This window comes from Neolamprologus multifasciatus, chromosome 2 (genome assembly GCF_963576455.1).
Source record: "Neolamprologus multifasciatus chromosome 2, fNeoMul1.2, whole genome shotgun sequence".
NCBI classification, from domain to species: Eukaryota; Metazoa; Chordata; class Actinopteri; order Cichliformes; family Cichlidae; genus Neolamprologus; species Neolamprologus multifasciatus.
This window is the reverse complement of record NC_140440.1, coordinates 29,115,849-29,137,434: the sequence shown is the minus strand read 5'-3', so window position 1 is coordinate 29,137,434 and position 21,586 is coordinate 29,115,849. Positions and strand designations below refer to the sequence as shown.

Here is a 21,586-nt window from a genome sequence, read left to right as displayed (position 1 = left end):
GGTTTTTTTTTTTTTTTTTTTTTTTTTTTTTTTTGATGAGATTGGGGTTTTCCTAAGTAAGTCAAGGCCACGTGAAAGAGACTCAGATAGTGAGAGATGCAAATTTGCAGATGAAGCGAGAAGCGGGATGTATGAAAACCTGTTGCCTGTAAGAAATGTTTTACTCCCTCGTTACTCATTCTAAAAAAGAAATCCTGTAAACCTCATTTATGTAAGTCTTACAAATCTAATGTGGCTACTACAATGAATGGGCACAGTGAGCAGGAGATCAGTGCCAGACGGAAAAAAAAATCCCCAACCCTACCCCCTATTAATAGTCATTTAAACTTATTTGTCGAGACAGACTGTTATCGGTTTTCTGTCCAAGCAGGACCTTTTCCAAATCAGTGCATATGGCTGGCTTCATCTTTTGAATAAGCTCTTCCACTCCACCACTAGCTCAAACAAACACTTTTCCCTAAGGGTGTTCAAAACCAAAAAAAAAAGCTAGGCGTAAATTTGTTGCTATTTTGAAAAATGAGGTGGTTGTGGATGCACTTAAGTTGTGGAAACGCATGAAATCTGACTCTTGCTGCAAATGAAAACAAGTCTTTTTACCTCCACAAATACCCAGCGAAGAGATAAAAAAGAATGGGATGTGGAGCTGTGAAGCTATTTGGTGTTGGAGGGGGAGAGAATTGTTTGTAATTCAGCTGTTGTTACTTCAGCATCTTTCTCCTGCTCTGACATGTTAGCTTTATGCGGGATTAGTGCGGCGGGGCTTGTATGTATGCAGGCGCCCGTTTCTTTCTGTGGTGTTGCAGATAACTTATCCTCACAACACTGAAAATGGGGGACAGTGCATGGCTATAATGTTGTGAGATTAAATTTCTACATGATTGATCTTCTGCGCATGAGCTCATCACTCCTGTGTCATGACAGAAAATACCCTCGCCGCGTTCGTGTCCTGCACCTGCTTGAATATTTACATGCCTGTCTGGACTGTCTGTTTTCATCAAGGCTGCGTGTTGTTCTCTCAACTTCCTTTATTTTCTGCCAAGTTGTTTTTTCTTCCTTTTTCTGACAGGCTCTTTCTGGTGGGAGTTTTCTCCTACTGTCTTGTCTGCATGGTTTTGTCTGGCAGGCTCGCTCCTGTTTTCCTCCTCATCTATTGCTGTGGCCTCTGACAACTCATCTCTCCAGAAGAATTTTCACCTGGCATTTTTTTTCCACTCCCTGGTGAATTTTCCATTTTTCACTGCCTCCCTTACTTACTCCCTGCAGCAATGTTGTCTCAATCTCACTCTATCCTTTTATTTTCTGTCAATCTCTCTCTCCCTCTTATCTTTCTTTTGTTTTTCTAGTTGCTTCATCCCTACCAGCCCCTGAACCTCTTCCTCTTATTGTTTTTTTGCAGTTTCACATCCTCCCACTGCTTTTTCTACTCCCAGTTGTTTCCCCCATTTCTCCCTCCCACATTTGTCCCTCTTCATCTTACTTTCTTCTAATTTTTCCCCACCACACTCTCGCATGCCGCCACCACCATCATAATCTGCTCCATACCGCTCCTTTCCTCCCCTCTCACTTTTAGGCTGCTGTTCTTTCTCTCATTTGCTCCCTCTCTGCATCACCCACACTCCCATTAGCTGGTGTGAGTGCTTATTAAGTCATCTCATCATCCTCATCCTCTTGGCATCCAGCAGTGTGTCTCTGCCTGTGTGTGTGCGCGTATGTGTTTGTGGGTTCTGCAGATTCGGAGTCTAGACATATGTTTACTCAAAAATCAATACTGGCGTGCTGCTATGTGTGTCTAAATGAGCCGTATTTATAACTCCCTCTTCCCAAACATAATCAACAGTAGCCAAAAAAAAAAAGTGACACACTTTCCTGTGTTTGTTTGAACATACTTTAGCAATCCAAACAGTTCTCCTTCAGCAGGCTGAAGGTCAGTATCCAAGCAGTTATGTGTGTGAGTGTTTGTTGTTTTACACACACGGGTGCTTAAATGCTTTGTTCGTCAATAACTCTGGATTTCTGCCTTGTTTTTAGCCCATGTGACTGGATAAATTTATTTTTCTGTGTTTATGTGTGTGTCCCCAACCATAACAAGTCACTGGACCTTCAGTGAAGCACTGAAAAGCCAGTAAAGGATTGGCCTTATGTCTTGAATATTGACTATGGAAAACAATATGTCTCAGAATGAGGGCTCAAATTCACTGCGTGAAACATGATTATATATTCAGCTTTTCCGGGGTTTATACTGTTGCTTGCAGCTATTTAAGTTTCTTGGAAAGCACCCTCCACCACGCAGAGGCCAGTAAGAGAAACTCCTCTTTAGCCGGCCAGGATGACAGATTAGGCTAATTCAGATTATGCAAATGAGATACTTTCTGGCAAGGATTACAGGACATGGTACTAGAAAGAAAGAGAGAGCATGGCATAGATAGAGTGGCGGACTGAGAGGAGAGTTTGGCAGAGGGAGGGAGATAAGAAATGGAGGAGAAAGAAGGAATCAGTGGGAAACAGAAGAAAGGAAGAGATGCAGAAGAAATTAGCGCAGCATTAAATACCAGGCAGGAGTGGTCAGGAGAAAGTTAGGAATTAAATCCTCTTCATGGGCTTTAGGAAGAGGGTGTGTACAGACGTAAGAGGGGCTTTTTTGTGTTAGAGTGCTTGTTTGGGAGAGTGACAGGTAGTCTTTCTTTGCTGGCAGTTCAGGCCACCGCTTAACACTCTGAACAAGCTCTGAAAGAAATGGGCTCAGGCTGTTGGTCACTGTCAGACAACACGGCTTATAATAGGTTATGCAGCAGATGGAAGTGAAGTTCTCGAGGTTGCTTTCTAGGTTGGGTTTATTTAGGCTTTTTTTATATGCTAAGTTTGCAGATTTTGTTGTGGAACACGGATGATGTAGGTTTCTAGACCTCACCTGTTCAATGAAAACTTTACAGAAGTTATATGACCAGATATATTCCACCACTACACACTTTCACGTGTTGAAAAAGAGGTTTCCTGAATCAGAAGACTTCTTTTACATTTGATAATAATCCCCCAAAGGCTCACAATGAGGTTTTGAACCCTATGTAGAGTAAAGACAATAAGTTGGGATTAGATATGTAGAACTGGGTGATATCTCCTAAATTCAATGTTAGTTTACATCTGTAGACATGTTATAATGAATTTACATTGCGAAATGAACTTAAAAGTAACTTTGGATCTTAACTGCTAACCAAGGAAGAAGATCACACAGGCTCGTGTACACAGTCTATTCCTAGTAATTCATTTTCTGTTTTACTGGAGCAGCATAATGCTCAAGCTCAGTGTTTTCCTTTGATCGGGAACCAAACAAGAACACTGTAGCAATTACTTCAAATATTCAGTGTGCTCAACGCAGCGTAGCACTATCTATTTTATTGTTTTGCAATGCTTCAAAACTAATCAATAATAGCTTTGTAATTCAGTACATGTTGTGACTGTGTATTGATGTGTCCCAAATGTTTTCGATTGTGAGATTCTCACTGAGCACATTCATTTTCTCTGTACCTTATAAATCACTGCTTGGATGAAGGGGATTAGCTACAGTAGAGTAGAATTAGTATTAAATTAGCAAGTCTGTGTGTTACTTTGTTTTTGAAGCGTGTTCCTCTTTGCTTCAAAATCTATTAGTCCTCTGCTTCCTTAAATGTATTAAACTGTTTTTCTCTCTGATAAACATTTTTAAAAAAATCATATTTACTGATTTAGGCAGATTTTTATGAAAATGACAGGATTGTTAAAGTGCTGTATTTTTTTGTATTCCCAAATAGAAATGCGTGCCAAATTGAACAGTTGTAGTTAGTAGAATTAGAAAACACCTTTGTACAAGGCTGCTCTGTCTTTGTTTTTTCCACACTGTCTCCATCCTCTCGCGCATCAGTAAAAACTCCTAACAGCCTGCGCGGAGCTTGCCAACTGTGTGTGGGTGTGTGCACGTGAGCGTAAACAAAGATGGTGAGCATATGCCAAATGGAAACTGTTAACTGTTTGTTAGTAAACTCAGTTATTGTTGAAGTTATAGGCTTCAAAGGATTGATGGTAGGTTGTCCATGCAAAAGTATTATTTCGCTGAATATATCATATGAAGCCCTGTGATGGATTGATACCTGTCCTATGACAGCTTCACTCAGTGAAGTGTTAGACGATAGTGTGTTAAAGGTATCTACCAATCTCATCTAGCAATAAACTGATATATTTTCATAGACTTAGATGTAGAATTAAGCCATCAGACATACACAGAGGACACTAGTTTGTGAAAGCTCATAAATAACTCATAAATAGCTCTTTCAAGCTATCTGTGGCCATTTAGTATTTGTAAATGCATCTTTTCATCAGCTCGTTCTCACTATGTCATTCTCTTCCTCTTCCACTTCTGTTTCCTCCCTCATTTCCACTTCATCATCTTCCTCCTCTCCTCAAGCCTCATTTCCTCAACTGAATTCATTACGGTAACACCCAAAAACATTCATAAACATGCTTATTCATTCCCAGTATTGATGCAATTATTTATTGTCAGCAGATTAGACATTTCACCCTCTCTGATAACAAGCAAGCTAAATATCAAAAGTAGCTCCTTACAAGCTAAAATAATGCCAGCTAATGTTGGGTTCTAGTGTCCTAAAAATCACACTTTCCTTCTGATAGACAGTTTGATTACATCCTCACATTGTATGAGAGTTTATTCACCTAATGTCCAAGTCCAACACTGTTAGAGCCACTTCAAAGAAAGTTTCACTAATGCTAGCAAACAGCAGCTAACAGGGGCTAATATAGGCTAACTGCAGCTAACACCAAATACAACAGTGCTTACTTACAGAAAACGTCACAATATCCTTAAAAACTCACCTCAGCATCGCTGTCATTGAGAAGAACTGAGTTTTACTGACTTGTCGAACCCTTTCAAAGTTTTTATAGCCTCCTGCAGATTAAATAGACCTATGACAGCTGAGGTAAACAGCGGAATAAAAGCCTACACTCACTACAAATGAGAAAACAGATTTCAGTTTGCTACAATCTACTGACATCTAGTGGTAATATTTTACACACTATACCTTTAAAGTAGACCCTTTATGCATTTCTTTATCCTCTGTCATATTTATGCTGCTATAATCATGACAAAAATTTAGAATAATGAGGTCAGTGTACTATTAGTAGTCCCTGTGAGTCAAGCTATAGACTGCTCTGTTTGTCCATTTTGTTCTGAGGTTTTTCTTCTATGCTCTTGGATCTGCGCGGTGCCATAGAGAGGAGATATTCTAAATCTGGTCACTGTTCAAAACCTTCTGTATGCAAATAAACTTGGCTTAAAGGGCAGGGGAAAGGACCTGCAGCAGATTCAAATCTGTTTAGTATTCTGTCTGCTATAAAATAAACGCCTTCTCAACTTTCCACTAATAATCTGGTGTCAGCTTGTTATTCTGTCCGAGTGTACCTTGGAATTGGTGTGTAACATGTGTTGCAGGGTGTTTGTTCTTTCGCTGTACCTGTGTATAATATCCCAACAGAAAATCCCAGTGAAGACAGCTAATGAACACAACTTAAACTACACTTAATCATTTATACTAATGAGCAAATGTCTGACAAATTGGATTAAATTCTACTCTTGTCGCTAAATTAAATTTTCCCCAGCACTGCTACTGTAATTTCACAACAGTAAATAAAGCAAACCTGCAATCGACAACTCTGTGGGAAACCTCTTGATACGGCAGAGCCCCCTGCAGTCTGCAAGTCAGCGGCTGTACTTCAGCTCAGTTGGCTAGTGAAGCTTCTCTTTGCATACACATAAAGACTTTGAATGAGTGTCATCTTGTTAAGTGCACAGAATTTACAATTTAGTCTTTATTTCACTGTGATTGTGATTGTGTGGATGGATTAAAATAAATGGCATTTGAGCAAAAATCTTTGTTCAGCTTATCAAATGGTCACTGCACTGATATTCTATTAGAAAGCTAAACATTAAAATGTGCATCACATTTTTAGCAATCGTGGTACTGTTCTCTGTGTTAGGTTTTGCTACCCCCTGCTGATCCACAAAGGTTATAGCAGTTCTTATAGTTCCCAATACTCTTGTTATTCAGGCTTGCTGCAATTTTTATAAAGCCCACAGGGCAAATTAGAATAGATGTTCTCTCAGTGCGTGTATTCATAGGTACTGATTTATACAAAGTGCTGTTTATATTATAGAGTACGGTATATGAAAGGTATGTTTAGAAAAGTCACTTTGTGGTGAATTAGGCCGTCTGTTGTTGGAAGCTGACTGTGTGTCTTAATGGGAGCCATTAATCAAGTCCTGATCTGTTCATGAACTTGTACACAGTCACAAAACAAACACATATGGCGGCACAGTGTAAGGTGAGTTTATCATTGTTACAGTGTGCTCACTGTAAAGCCCCAAAGAGTGAAGGACACCGACTGTAATACAGGGGGGAGTGGGGCTCTGTGGGGAGAGAGAGGGTGTGTGGGATAGAGCGAAGGTCAGGATAAGAGAGGAAGATGCCCCAGGGAGGAGAGAGAAGGGGGGATAAAAAGACAGAGACAGAGAGAGGCAGGTGAGTGCTGATTTCACTGTGGGAGGAAGCAAGATAGATGGAAAGTTTATAATCACGAGAGAGAGAGCAGGAAAGAGAGTTTAAAAGCCAACTTTGTTTAGAATTGTAGTGAAAAACCACCACCAGTGTTTGAAAGTTTGGAGTTCAATTTTTCCTTATTGTGCAAAGTTAAGCATCTTAAGGAATAAAAACCAGAAGGGGCTAAGGATGTACGGGAAAAGTTGAAGACAGAAAGCTTCAGGATAAACAGCGAGTCCAAAGAAAAGAAGAAAATAATCCGAATGGATAGAGAGGAGCAGAGCGAGAACAGTTTACATACTATAGCCATCATTCTGCTGTGCTGTGGGGCCGTCAAAATGCTGCACCTGCTGGGAGTCATCACTGTGGAGGGTGAGTCATTATACTATCATCCACCTTTAAGTCAACCAACAAAGTCAGAGTGTTTCCACTGCTGTTGGGCTGTCAACCAGCAAAGAAGATCCGTGTTATCATTGTGCGAATGTTATAGTTTTTCTCAAGACGCAAAAAGAACACAGGGATAAATGAAATAAATAAAAAAAATAAGCAGTTAATAAATGCAAACTGCTGCTGGCTGTTCTGTTGTCAGATTTGCACTCTTACCCACATGAATTCTGAACTTCTGTCATTAACTACTCATAGCAGGGAACTGCTGTAGAGGACTTGTGCGTGCATATATATATTTCTCCTGCTCATTTTAATGATGCGAATCTGCAGTTGACTCATGCACATGCATTGCTTTTCCCACTTATAATAATTCTGCTGCAGTACAGAAACATCATCTGTCATGTACTATAAAGAAAACGGAGCCTCATACAGCCACAGCTCAATGAAAACCAAAGATTTAAGAAAATCTCTATATGTTGACAGTGCCACTGGTGTTGGGATTCATTCCAGAACTTTGTAGTCTGAGTTGTTAATTTGACGTTTGCATATTTTAAAATGGATATTAATGCCATAGTGCTGGATATATTACAAAAATTTCCCTACATTTGGTTTTACTTTGTTTCATAATGAAATGAAATGAAGAAACTGAGATGATTTTAGTCAATGAAGACCACAAGGGAGATTTTCTCTCTGATGATCAGTGTAACTTTTAGTCTCTGGGGAAATTTTACTGTTTAAAGGTGTATGAATGTTAACTAATGCTTCCCCATCTCACCTGTGAGGTATTTGTTTTTTAAATTTACTTACCTTAGATGTATTGATATTAAGGTCCATGAATCACAGATTCTGCCTAAAGGGCTTTTCCAGCTCTGCACAGAATCAGACACCCTCTCTTTTAAGACCTTAGTATAGTTGATATACGTGTTTACACATGCTATGTATGCTAAAACATAAAATCTCTCTATAATGGAGCCCTTTGTAATTATATATGATACTACTATAATATGGACGTCGTGTCTGGTCGTTATTTTGCTTGGAGGGTAACGGTGACTGTGCTGGTATGATTAGGCATTAGAGGCCTATCAGATGAATTCACATGATTGTGTGTGTGTGTGTTTGTGTGTGTGTGTGTGTGAGCCTGAACCTCAAAACCTACACCTCAGTACCCCAGTGTGACGCTGACAATGTCTGATCTGCTGGGATGAAAATGACCTTCAAGTGATGTGTGACCGTGTGTGATGTGTGTTTGCAGGTAGCTGTGTTTGTGTGCGTTGAACACGTTGAGGGAGGAGGGGTAAGGAGCTATATAAAGAGACTACAACTCAACATTATAAATTATACAAAGTCATAAAGTCATACTGCTCCCATAAAGTACAAAATGTGAGACCACAATTCAGCATGCACTTACTGAGTCGCGTAATAAATTATTTAGATTTTTTTATCGTGACTTTTATACTTTAAATTGACATGTGCACCGTTAGATAATATCATTGCACATGACACTGTTCTCACTGTTTCAAAGCATCTCTACAGCCACATTTGACAAACGTGTGCGTCAACAGGCCAAAGAGTCAGTATATCGTATTTGATTGTAGAATTCAAACCTGCTGATTTAGGCTACGATGGCAAACTTTAGGTTTTTTGTGTGAAGTTCTGAATACTGAATCTGAAATCTGAAAAGTTCAGGCTTAATTTAGCAGTGAGATAAAGCAGTCTTTGCCTTGCTCAGTGAAATGCCATCTCAGTACCCATCATTCACTGGGAGAATAGAACTGAAGAGGGACTGGTGTAATGAAGCTTTACAAACCACTAATGGTTTTGTCACACAGATAAAAATGTCTCATTTCAAAACTGTTACTGTTTCAAAATGTGAACAGCCAAGGACAGAGTGAACCTTGCACCCCGTGACACCAATTAAAGCTAAATGGGAGCCATTCAAAAGATTTAGCTTTGTGCCTGTGCTGGACACTGTCACTGTGCCTGTTCAAAACACATTCAGCTAAATTTTCGTCTGGACAGCAGTCGGCACAATAGTGACTTTGATAGTGATAGTGACTAGTGTGCTAAAAGGGGAAATGGTCCATAATTTTCTATGAAAAACAAACTGGGTGATTACAATCTCTCATAGATCTTAACTGATGCAAACACAGGGAAGTGCATAGCAGCTTCTGCTAATAGGACCATTCACCTTTTTTTTTAGCCTAAATTTCACGAGGATAAATGAAAAGAACAAACATTTCTGAGGATTTTATCAGCTTTTAATGGGATGCTTAGTCAGACATTAAGACATCAGCCTTCATTAAACTCAGCAACTCATTATTTCAACAAAAGCAACATCTTTTTTTATTTATTTAGGTTCTGCCATTTGTTAATTTTAATAGTGTCTACTGCTAGAATCTTATCACGCCACTCCATGGCCCTTTTCAGCTTTAATTAGAGCCTGGCTGGATTCTTGTGGCCAATGTCGATACAGATTGTTAGGGATACACTTCATTAGGTGCACCTTGGTAGTACTTGGTTGGACTCCCTTTTGCTTTCAGCACCGCCTTAATTCTTCTAGTCGCAGATTCAGAAGGGTGCTGGAAACATTCCTCAGAGATTTTTTTTATTAATATTGAGGTGGTGGCATCACATAGTTTCTTTCTGCAGGTTTATCGGCTGCAGATGTGAATCTCCTGCTCCACCACATCCCAAAGGCGCTCTGTTAAATTGAGATCCAGTGAATATGAATGCCATTTGATTACAGTGAACTCATTTTCATATCAGCTAACCAATTTGAGATGATTTGAGCTCTGAGACAGTATGTGTTACCCTGGTCATAAAGGTCAGATAAACAGATGGACATGGTTAGCAGAAATACTCAGGTGGAGTTTAAACAATGCTCTGTTGATAATAAGGAGCCCAATTAGTGCAGAGAAAGTATCCCCTACGACATTACACCACCAACAGTTGTGTAATGCCAGAGTGTTGTGAGTTCAGAGATGCTGTTCTGTATAGTTTGGTTGGAATGTAAATGCACTGAGATCTGTTTAAATGGCTGATACTTGCGTTACCAAGCAGATGAATACGGGTGCCTAACTGTGTCGCTGGTGAGTGTATATTGGCTGATATTCTTCATATATGCATGTTTTAAAAAAACTGGTATGGAATAATGTGAACACAGCATGACTCACCATCTGGTAAGCTGTGAATTTTAATGCTAGTTGTACTGCAGAAAATTATGGAAACAGTGAAGTATGGGCCATTTTACAAGCTTAACCCAAGCTTTTTTTCTGTATTATCTTTTTGCATTAAAAAAAAAAATAAATTAATAAATTAAAAAAACTCCACACCTTTTATATTCTGTTCAGCAAGTCAACACGATCGCCATTAAATGTGGTGATAACTTCCTACTGAGCCTGGAAGTTTGTGGAGGAGGCCGCCTACTGATAACAGTCATTCAGTGGGCTGATAACATAACGGGGGCACCGTGACCATTTTATCATATTCAGAATTTTTATTACTACTTCTATTAAATTATGCACAGTTATAACACTATGCATAATTATTACATTGTAGATTGCTTTGGGGGAAATTGTTCACCGGTTTAAATGTGTAAATGAGTGTCTCTAAAAGAGGGCGAGAGAAAATGTCTTAATTTTATATTGTTGTGTTCACCTATAACCACCGTGTGTGTGTGTGTGTGTGTTAAGTCAGAGTCAGTGGTGTGTCCTCTTTCAACCTCCCCTCCAGCGAGGACAGTAATGAGTTGTTAATGATAGGGCCGGTAAGAGGAGCAGCGTAGAGCTGCGAAACTGACCTTTACCTCTCTGCACCTCCATCTTTCATCCTCTCCTCTCCCTCTCCTTCGCCTTTTTGGTCACAGTGTGTATCATTCTGTAAAGACAACAACATTGTTCAAACCTGGTGCATACATGTGACTTCACTGAGCCAATGTTGTCCTTTTCTCTTCATCTGAACAGTCACTCCCTTCCTGTCTACATCTATCCTTTTACTCTTTAATACTGATTTTTTTCCCCTATATATATATTTAGACAAAGCTGATGATGACTTGGAGATGACAATGGTTTGCCATCGACCGGAGGGCCTCGACCAGCTAGAAGCTCAAACCAACTTCAGTAAAAGAGAGCTCCAAGTGCTCTACAGGGGCTTCAAGAATGTAAGTGACTGTAAAAGTGCACTGCAACACTTCACCTCCAGTTTTTTTCATCACGACTTTCCTCCCGCTTAACTGTCTGTAACTTGAGTATGAGAGCATAAACAATAAAAACATCTCTTTAAATCAAAGAAAAACACCCAGTATCAAAAGACATTTGAATGATTTGTATTTATGTAGTTTTTAATTATTTTTTTACTTTGTATTGGCTCATATACACGGTTGATAACAGAGGTGGTGCTTTAACCTGTACTGCAAGCAGCAAGTAGAGGGAGATAGGTATATCATAACATCTAAATACACTCTATGGGTTTTACTGAGCTGACCTACCTAAATAGCTACAAATTAGTGTGGAGATCATTATGAGCATCCATCATCATATTGGACATGCAGACCTTTTTTTTTTTCTTTCTCTGATTTACAAAAAAATCCTCTGCGGTGCTACATGTACGCCTGTGCAGTAACCCAGTTTGCCTAAATCTCGGCGAATATATAATCTCTTCTTTAATACTGAGCCAATGTTTGCCAAAGCCCGGATTCAAAGTACACAACACTGTTACATTTCTTCTAGTGAAACAAAGTGGTTTTATTATCCTCCTGGTTTTCTTTGTGTAAGTCTCCACATTTAATTTCAGTAACAATGACTCTGCTTCATGACAGAGTGAATCATTTTCACAGGTAAATAAATGGGCCAGAGTACAGTCTGCATTTGTGGTCACGCAGTAACATGCAGGAAGTTGTGAGATTAAACATTCCAGGTTCCTTTTTGCGTATTTGGGAGAGTTTATTCATTTGTCACTTAATTGTAACACTACCATTTTAATGCAGATATACTCTGTTTTTTGTTTTTTTTTGTTCTTTACTACTTTTGCAGATTTTTGTCGTAAAGTATATTTTATATTGAGGTTGCATTTTTTAGTTTACAGCTCTTTATCAAAAATAGTCTCATAAGAGACACCCTGCTGTGATAGTCAGAAACTGTAATTAGATGTACCTTTGGTGATTGTCAGGAATTAGACTGTAATCATTTTAAGCAACTTTAATATGGCTTTTTGATGACCAAACATCGTCAAGTCTGGATTTATCCAATCTCTGTGCCTTATCAGCTCTCGTATTTGTCCACTGTTACACCCTCCTGTGTACTCTGTTTACTTCGTTTGTGCTTGTTCAGTTTTCACATTGCCCTTAAACTTTGTCCTTTTGTCCCTCTCTCATTCCAGGAGTGTCCAAGTGGTGTCGTAAATGAAGACACCTTCAAGCAAATATACTCCCAGTTCTTCCCACACGGAGGTGAAGTGTGTGTGTGTGTGTGTCTGCTGTGATGTTTGCATTTATGTTCGTCTTTGTCTCTGAACGTTTTCCTGCCAGTGTATTAGCAACTTTTTTCTTCTTCTCCTGCAGATGCCAGCACCTACGCGCACTACCTGTTCAATGCATTTGACACAGGACACACAGGATCCATAAAGTTTGAGGTTTGCTTTATACTCACTCATTTCCACTCATTACATCTCAGCTCTTTGATACTCACCTACCCTACGCCTCCCTTATTCGGTTTGTCATTCTATATCTGCTTCGTTCTCCATCAGGACTTTGTAACAGCTCTGTCCATCCTGCTGAGAGGTTCTGTCACCGAGAAGCTACAGTGGACCTTTAACCTCTATGATATCAACAGAGATGGATACATAAACAAAGAGGTTTGTCTTAACTTCCACAACTTTCCACATGTCAGGTTTTATTCATCATAACTCATGGTGTCTGTGTTCTGTTTCACAGGAGATGACAGACATCGTCAGAGCAATCTATGACATGATGGGGAAGTACACTTACCCTGTTTTGAAAAATGACGCACCCAAACAGCACGTGGATGCCTTCTTTCAGGTACCATTATCTGCTTCCTTTATTTATATAGTAAAGTAAAGTAAAATTTTATTTATATAGCGCCTTTCAAGATAAAAGTCACAAAGTGCTTCACAGAAGCTAAAACATAAAAATAAAAATCAACCAAAAGTAAGTTTAAAAAGATGAGTTTTCAGCTGTATATTCAATGAAACTGACAACATCAGCTTAGCACTGCCTACTTATCCAAAAGTCGCTACAGTAGAAAATAAATGACCAATTACTGTTGGCTGCAACATCCACCCAAAATATACAATGACCAAATCTCAACCTCATTGAATATGCATCCATCAAGCCATCCATCCAGTTTCTGCAACGTATCCCTGTCTAATCTGCTTAGACTGTGGGGGAAGCACTGTAAGCAGAGATGTTCATACATCCATCTCCACAGTCACCTGTCCGAGCTCTTCTGGTAGAACATGAAGGTGTTTCCAAGTCCAATGGTAATTTTATAGTATGTTGGGGCAAAAATTCAAATTTGCTCCGTATGTTATTATAGAACTAATCTGACACAAAAAAAATCCACTATCCACTTGACATGGTCATATCAGAAGAGGCTGGACACACTGAGCAGCTCAGCTAGCTGAGTTAACTGATTTTAAATGTCAAAGTAAATAAATTAAATAATGTGACGTTTATAAAATTCATCAACTGTCTCCTCCCTGTAGACAAGGCTAAACAAGCAGCATTTATTTTATGAAAACCAGCTGCAGCTGGAGTGAGTGGATACAGGTGGGGGTCACTTAGGGAGGTCAGGTCTCTCCAACTGTCATTGCAAACTGTAGTATGTCAGTCCTTTGGGGCTCCCACTGACCTGGGGCCTGTCTTGTCTGGTGGCAACCAGCTTCTGTCTAAGCCTGCTAAATCTTCTGTAACTTGCAGCTCGCTGATTCAACTATTGATTTAAATAGGCCGATTTACTAAATGTGTTTGTAGCTTTAAATATCACGTATTCTTCCATCTGCAGAAAATGGACAAAAACCGAGACGGTGTGGTGACTCTTGATGAATTCATCCTTTCTTGTCAAGAGGTACTCATTTGTTTGCTTTTTTTCTTCAACTCACTCTAAAGGCTTCTTCCACTGAGAATAGTTTAACTAATGCAGGATTTGCATATAATGGAAAACATGATGGCTGACTACAGTGCTGTTGCTAATGTTATTAGTGCATTTGCTCTCCGAAATGTCAGCATGTCTGCACAAAAGACCACCACAGTCACAACAGTTTTGCTAACTATTTATTATTATTTACCGAAGGCCTCTTAGATTTTGCAAGTCTCACTGTACACGCTATTAATTATGGCTGTTAGTACAGTTTTCCATCAGTATTTATCTGCAGAGATCATTAAAATTTTATGGACCTTTACTGCCCCCTAGTGGCCAGTAAAACGAATTAAATGGTGATTGTTGGCCGACTTTCTTTTCACACAGTCACCACTTCTTAATTTTCCTTCATCTTTGCACAGGATGAAAACATTATGAGGTCCCTCCAGCTCTTTGAAAATGTCATCTAGACACGAGGGAGATGGTGCAGCAGACGAAGCACAGAGTGTGAGAAGAGAAACGAACAACAGGAAAAAGAAAGAGGAGAAGGAGTGATGAATAAGAATCTGCAAGCAAAAGGAACAACCTAACTTGTGAGAGAAGGCAGACAAGAAGCTTGTCAATTTGGGTGTGACTGTTTTCCACAAAACCTTCTGGAAGGCATCCTACTGTAAGAAATCTAAGGCGATAAACCTTCACTGGTTTTGGAAAGCCTCCTTTAGACAAAGTTGACCTTTCTGTGACCACTTCTCTCATCTCCACCTCCCTCCCTCGTTTGCTGCTGTTGTCAGTGTCATCTTGGATGGTGCGCACTTAGTGCCACTATGTAAATACTGCCCCTCTCACATTTGGTTGAAGGCCTTTCTGAATTGTGTAAAATTGTTACCATGCAAGGACTTAAATTCCTGAATGCAGCTTAGCAGAGAGAGCATCCAAACGCACACTTTGTCTCATTAGAGGCTTAAATAAGAGCATTATAAATTTCTGTGTCAATACAAAGAACATGAGCAATATTGTGAAGCATGCACAAGAGATTCCTACAGTGTAATAAATGAATATGTGTCATAAAACTCGGTGGCAATATACACAACATCTTGCTAAATGGTTACGTTTGGGATGCCCGGTCTGTGTGCAGCATCTCACCGAGCCAGCTCGGCCGTTTTTAGACATAAAATCAAACATAGGCCTCTAAAGGTTTGCAGAGCTGAACGTGTGAATGTGTCCCAGCTTGTGACATTCTTAGGTCTTGTGACAGCTTGCAACAGTCCTCAGAGGCCTCCTTAACTCCTAATGTGTGTTCCAGTGTCGTCGGTCGGTGTTTGAATGTTGTAATTACTCGACTGTAGATATTTAACTGTTGTGTCTGTGGCTTCTTCTCAGTGTCTTGAATCACTGGTGTCTGTCTGTGTGTCTCTGACTATCTGTCTGTCCTTCTGTCAGATTGGATATAACCCTATAATTATTCTACCTGCCACTCGGTGTTAAATAAAGAGCCCATTTAGAGGTTTCCCGGCATGCAGATGGAGAGCAATACGAGGATGTGCACGTGTTTGTGTGTGTGGTGTCCCGGTGTGAAGGTCCCATTTCCCTGAATATTAAAGTCTCATTTATTCTAGCATGTAGCTTCATCTTCAAATGAGCTGACTGTGTTTTTGCACGAGAGGCGAGGTTTGTCTTTAACTCTGTCTGTTGAAAACGTCAACTCAGAGCGACCAAAACTTCACTGTGAGGGAGAGATGTTGAAGGGAAGCTTGCAGAGGGGGACAAAGCTCAGAGAATAAGACAGAAGATGAAAGTAAAGACCTTTTCACTGATTATGGAGGAATGGAAGCCATGTTTCAAATAAGAGCCATCGTTTTGGAAGACTGAGTAGTGCAAAAATACATTTATAAATGGTTTACTGTCATGCCTACTCACTGTGCTACCAATATAGTGATTTTAAAAAAGCAAAAACAAACAAACCCCAGACATACTTTCACATAGACGGACGGATAGACAGGCAAACAGACAGACACACTTAAAACAGTCAGAATGAAATAATGTGTGTATTGAAATACTGTAAAAAATCATTATATTTATCAATAAACTTTTCAAGAAATAAAATCCAGTAACGTCTGCTTATTTCCCCCCATCATGTCGCTCCATACGGTTTTTCTGTTTTACACCTTATTATATGGTAAAACCTTTAAATAAGCACATGAGCAAAAGGGTCACAACAACATTTTATACTGTACACATATACAACGTAAGTACAAAAAGACTTGTACATTTGTGCCTCCGTTTCAAAGAACACGGCCCACAAATAAAGCATGATAATGTGCGTTAGGAAAAAAAACCCCAAACTTCACCATCACTGAACATGCATCACTCCTTTTATTCCCCAACTTACAGCTTGTTTCATATTTTCCTCACTTCGCACCACCAAATCCAAGCACCTATTTTCTATTTATTACTCCTTAAAATAGCTTTTCTTTTCTCTCCATAATGTAACACTGTTGTCATAATTTTGTTGGAGCGCCTTACAGGTAACTGTGATGGTGCGCTGTAGTCTCGTCAGAGTGAGTACATCTATAAATGAAGGTTTAAACACCAGAACAATTAAGAATTAAAGAGGAAGTAGCTTTTGTCTTCGTTGTTTTGAGCAGACATTCTTGTTTTGTACTTTGATAAAAACACAAAGAGATCTGGCCTTTCTCATAAACACATTCCAACCCGTGCACTTTGTTGTGTAGCTGCTGGAGTGCAGGCCTAGTTGATTATCCTCCCACTAAAATTTTAAAAAAAAGAAGATAATAACAGAGCCAGCTGTAATCAAGTCCACTAAGTAGGGTAGACTAAGGCGATGGTCGCACTGAGAAACCACACCCTTACAAAACACTGATTCTTGCATCTCAATGTGGAGAATTAATTACCTCCATCAGGTCTCCTCTTATAAGTATACGAGCGCAAGAGGACAATCACATGGTGGCGAGAATTTTTTTATGGTGGTAAGTCTTTTTTCGTATCCTTTGAATTTGTGTAGTCCTGGTGTTTCCAAGTACAGAGTTGCAACATTTTGTCCAATAAAGTTTCTGCTTCAGGACTCACCACGACTTCAGGTCCACTTTCGCAACCACTCAATCGGGTTCTTCCGTTTTTTGTTTTTTTTTCTGGTCACACTTTTTTTCCCCCTCCACAGTAAGGATCACAGTAAGTCCTACTGTCCTCATGTAGGTCTAATTTAATTAAAGTATCCTCGCAGGGCTGTTTAAGGATGCTCAGTGATTACCGCTTGGTGTCTGGTCTCTACTCTCTGTCCTCGGCCCAGGGTTGAAGGTTCTGCAGCGCATACAGGGAGGAGTTATGGGCGCACAGTGGATCTGATACCGCTGATTCGCTGAGGGACTTCTGGAGGGCGGACTGCTGCAGCTGCAGGATGAGGCGATTGGCCTGCTGACGCTCCGCCTCCCTCTCCTCGGCTGTCTGTCTCCTTAAAAAAAAGAAAAACGAGAGAAATGAAACATTATTTTGGTTCAATAATAAAAATAAAAAAAAGCTGTGTACAATTAAAGGAGAGCGACAGAAAGTCTTGAAGTCTAAAGATTGCTATTTGCAAGATGAAAACAGCAGCTGTGCCTTGTTAGGAAAAAGCATGGCGATGCAATAGATCTGTTCGAAGCATAAAAAGGAACTCAGTAAAAATATTTTGGGAATCTGAAAGGTGAATTAAGGGCTGATTAATCAAACAATACAAAACCCATCTTTGTTATTATTTAATTTAATTAGTTTCACTTATTTGTTTATTTTTTTTAGAAGTTTTTCAATTTAATTTGGTCGGAATTTATAGTATTTAAACTTTAAAATTATTTCCACATACTAAACATACTATACTAAGCTAAAATTTAAATATTTCCTGTAAATGTATAGTCACATTTATGTATTCGTTTTCTCTTGCGACTGAGTCCGTTAACAGGAAGATGTCACTTGGAAAGTGGAAAGTTTGTGTTTTCAGTGTCTAATAAAGAAGTCAACGATTTTTCCTGGAATTTTATTTTATTTTTTTAAAAAGTTCCTATACGGGCATCACTTTTGACACATGTTATCATGACATTTCATACCAACCTCCACTTGGTCCTGCGGTTCTGAAACCAGGTTTTGACTTGCGCGTCTGTCATCTTGAGACTCTTTGCCAGAGCTGCCCGCTCGGCGCTGGCCAGGTACTTCTGTCGATGGAAACGCTTTTCTAACTCACATATCTGAACTCTTGAAAAGGAGGTGCGGGGCTTTTTCCGTTTAGGAGGCGTCCGGTTCTGGTACGGGTGCCCTATTCTCCGCGTAACGGCGAATGGCACCAGAGCCGCTGCAGGAAGAAGAGACGGGGAGACAGCGATAAATATGAAGTGAGATTTTATACAGCAGCAGACAGATCCAAGGCCAAATATCACAGAAATCTGCCCTGTGCGACAACAGTGCCCTGTTTATGTGGTGCATATGTGAAATATGGTGACTTATATTATATTTATTAAGCAAGTTAAATCTGAGCAAGTCTTGAAACAAAGCAATAATAAATAGCGAGTAAATATTTCTTCTTGAAGTTGTGTGAACTTTAGATATTCGCGGCACTGGTAATTAGAACAAGAGCAACAACAAGCATTTTGGTCTATCACCGTGGAATTGTGTGTCTGTATATTTACAACTATATATAATACATTTATTATATCAGGCCTGTGGTCATAAAAGCTTCCAATAATCTTCAATAAAATAGGCCACAGGACTATTTGTGTAATAAAAACGTTTCAAATCCTCTTCACACACCCTTATAAATACAGAGAACTGGTTATAGCTTTTATTATTTTACATAATTGTGCTTCAGTTTCTTTGAAATGTATGAGATAAATCATTCCATAGTCCAATAATCAGCTTATTTATAGTTATCTTTAATTCCATAAATAAATACATTTATTTGAGTTACTTTCATGTTTATTAGAAAACTGTAACACCGCCAGGTTGTTTGGTTTAACTGTGTGAATGCACTGGGCTTGTTTTTCGCAAAAACGTGACGCAGAAATTAAACATTCAAGTTCTACAACTGAAGCCAATTGAACAAAGCGGATGATGATGTTTAATGACAGTCTGTAAATGTAGTGTATTCTAATTTTTTTTAAAAACAACAACTTGCACAATGTTCTATATATTTACGCCTTTTTAGATAAATAACGGGCAAATAACTTAAATAGGCTTTAGAGTTCTACAGATATTTGGCAGAGGTCCTGGTTTTTGTAATGGCTGAGCAGCACTTACTACCGTTTTAAACATTATAAAATATTAACGAGGGGAAGTCATTAGTTCTAACAGCTGGCCTACCTGATATTCTGTCCTTGGCAAACCTGTTCCCTATCCAAGGGAAGCACAGACCTCCAAAGCCAGGAACAGCGCTTTGCACGGGGGCCGGGGGTCCCGGGGCTGTCACTGGTCTGTGGGCTGGGACGCGAATGACTCCCCGGCTGCCCAGACTCCTGCTCTCTCCGTATGAACCTGAAGCCTCCACCGGAGGCATTACACCGGAGAGGGAGATCGAGAGTGCGGTATATGAGGGCGCGTTGGCCCCAGTCGGGCTTCCCAAACTGTAATAACCGTCTCCGTTACTTAAATCTGATCCACTTTGTCTTCCAGCCGTGCGCGCGCTTTCTGGCTCAGTACCGGCTCCCAGAATCTGGTCGATGCCGAAGCTTATGGGCTCGTGATGGGCCGGTTTTGGAGGAGGGCTCGGCGCGCTTGGTGCTTGCTCCATTCCGCGCTCGGTCGCAAAAAGGGCAAGAAAACTGAAGCAGATGGGGGGTTTTAGGCGTTGTTCGCTGTGAGGTCAAACTGTACCAAAAGTCATCATCAGAAGTGTCGCCATCGCTGTCCAGCCGTAAACCCAGAGTCCAGCGCGTCCCGGTTGTCACTAACAGGCCTCTTTCAGAGGACTGGGTCCTCTCTACAGGCTGTGGTGAAAGTTTGATGGGCGTTTGGCGAGATGTGACGTTCTGTCCTCCTCTCAGCGCATCAAAACGCTCCGTCTAGCAGCTCCGTCCTCCTCCATCCCTCTCCACCTTTCATTGGCTGGCACTGGAATGACTGATTGAATGTCAGTGGGGGTAGGCCAACGATTTGGCACAATAATCAAGATTTCACATAACCACGGGCGTCAGCGTGCTATATATATGGTAAGATATGGCATCTTGATGTTGTCTGAGTGAGTCAGTATTTCATTTGGCGTTTCTTGTAATTCTAATAGAGAGCAGGGAGCAAGCAATAACTCTATGAAAATGTAAATGGAATATCGAAAAAATCGGACCCGGGGGGAAGGACCAATGTTCTCTGCTGTTTGGCGATGGATTTTAGCATTTCAACCAAATAACGTTTTGTCATTTACCTGTCAATGTTCTGCTCGTATCCAGAAATACATCCTGAAAAATCACTTTTTTCAAGTTTTGTAGTAAATAAAGGAAAAACTTTTTGCATACCCTGAAGTCTGACGAACTGAAAATTCTGCCCATTTCCACTTTTCAGGCTAGACGCAAAGTGCGAATCATTTGTCCTCATACTGCTGCTGTCATTTCTTGACACATGTGGAATGTGCAAGAATAATAAGTTCACACGAAAACTGGCTGAAAGCTATTAGAAAAAAAACTTGGGGATATAATCCCCTACAAATATTCTTCACCTTATAAAGAACTCACCAAAAAGGAAGAAGATACATTCCCAGTTTATATTTAAATCCTTCACTTCGTCCGCACCATATAATCAAATACAAAGAGTTAGTTGTTACGATTTGCATTTTTTAATATTCCTTTGTACTCTGTCAGGTGGGTAAAATGTCGGACTTTTAAATTTAAACCAGTAAAACGAATTTCGGTGTCCGTGAAGTGTCACACTTAAAATTTTAATCTTACCACATTATTGTCGAGTACAGAGAGAGTGTGATCACATTTTCTGGATGTTTAGGTGTGATGTTACTTACAAATAATTTCCAAACATTTACTTCATGCTCTGGTTGAACGTTTCTATTAAATGTGGGAAGTAATATCAGCTTACGAGAGGCAAATAAACACCCTAAATCCATGTTAATAGTACTCCAGTGCGTAATTACGCACATCCAATTCATGACATGACACCCATCATGTAGCTCTTTAAAACAAACAAACGACAGCAGCCTTATTGAACGTTGGCAGAATCACCAGCACCTATTGAGCTTGGCAAAGCAATACGCGGCCTTATTTGTTCCTGGTAGCCAGTGCCACATTAAATGACCTGACAAGGGAAAGCCACGGGCTACTTCAGATAAAGTGTCCGGACTCTGGAAGCTGCTAACCGCTCAGATTCAATGTAACAGGCGCCCAAAGTGACCGGGTAATCACATTTTCACTAACTTGTCTCACGGACAGACAAATGTGCGTGGGGTTGGGATGCGGCAGGTGGCTTTTTAGGCTATCACATTACAGGACTTTAACAAACTAGTAGCTACCCAACATACTCATTTATTGACAAGGTGGTTTATAT

At 39.9% G+C, this 21,586-nt stretch overlaps 2 protein-coding genes across 3 annotated transcripts in view; one reads left to right on the top strand and one right to left on the bottom strand.

Annotated features, from left to right (window-relative positions):
- kcnip1a (Kv channel interacting protein 1 a) overlaps positions 1–16,167 on the top strand; it is a 46,605-nt gene extending 30,438 nt beyond the window's left edge. For both annotated transcript variants that reach the window (XM_085134652.1, XM_085134662.1), the window contains exons 2-8: positions 11,003–11,127; positions 12,345–12,414; positions 12,526–12,596; positions 12,711–12,818; positions 12,898–13,002; positions 13,988–14,050; positions 14,485–16,167. In XM_085134652.1, coding sequence (XP_084990778.1) covers positions 11,003–11,127; positions 12,345–12,414; positions 12,526–12,596; positions 12,711–12,818; positions 12,898–13,002; positions 13,988–14,050; positions 14,485–14,532 — 590 coding nt within the window. In that variant the 3' untranslated portion in view covers positions 14,533–16,167. The remainder of the gene's footprint in view (positions 1–11,002; positions 11,128–12,344; positions 12,415–12,525; positions 12,597–12,710; positions 12,819–12,897; positions 13,003–13,987; positions 14,051–14,484) is intronic.
- Positions 16,168–16,275: 108 nt separating this feature from the next.
- tlx3a (T cell leukemia homeobox 3a) lies at positions 16,276–20,069 on the bottom strand. The gene is made up of 3 exons (XM_085134607.1): positions 19,406–20,069; positions 18,164–18,401; positions 16,276–17,531 (listed from the first exon to the last, which is right to left on the bottom strand). Exons 1-3 carry the CDS (start codon positions 19,830–19,832, stop codon positions 17,348–17,350), a joined length of 849 nt encoding a protein of 282 aa, XP_084990733.1. The 5' UTR covers positions 19,833–20,069; the 3' UTR covers positions 16,276–17,347.
- Between the last annotated feature and the right edge of the window lie 1,517 nt (positions 20,070–21,586).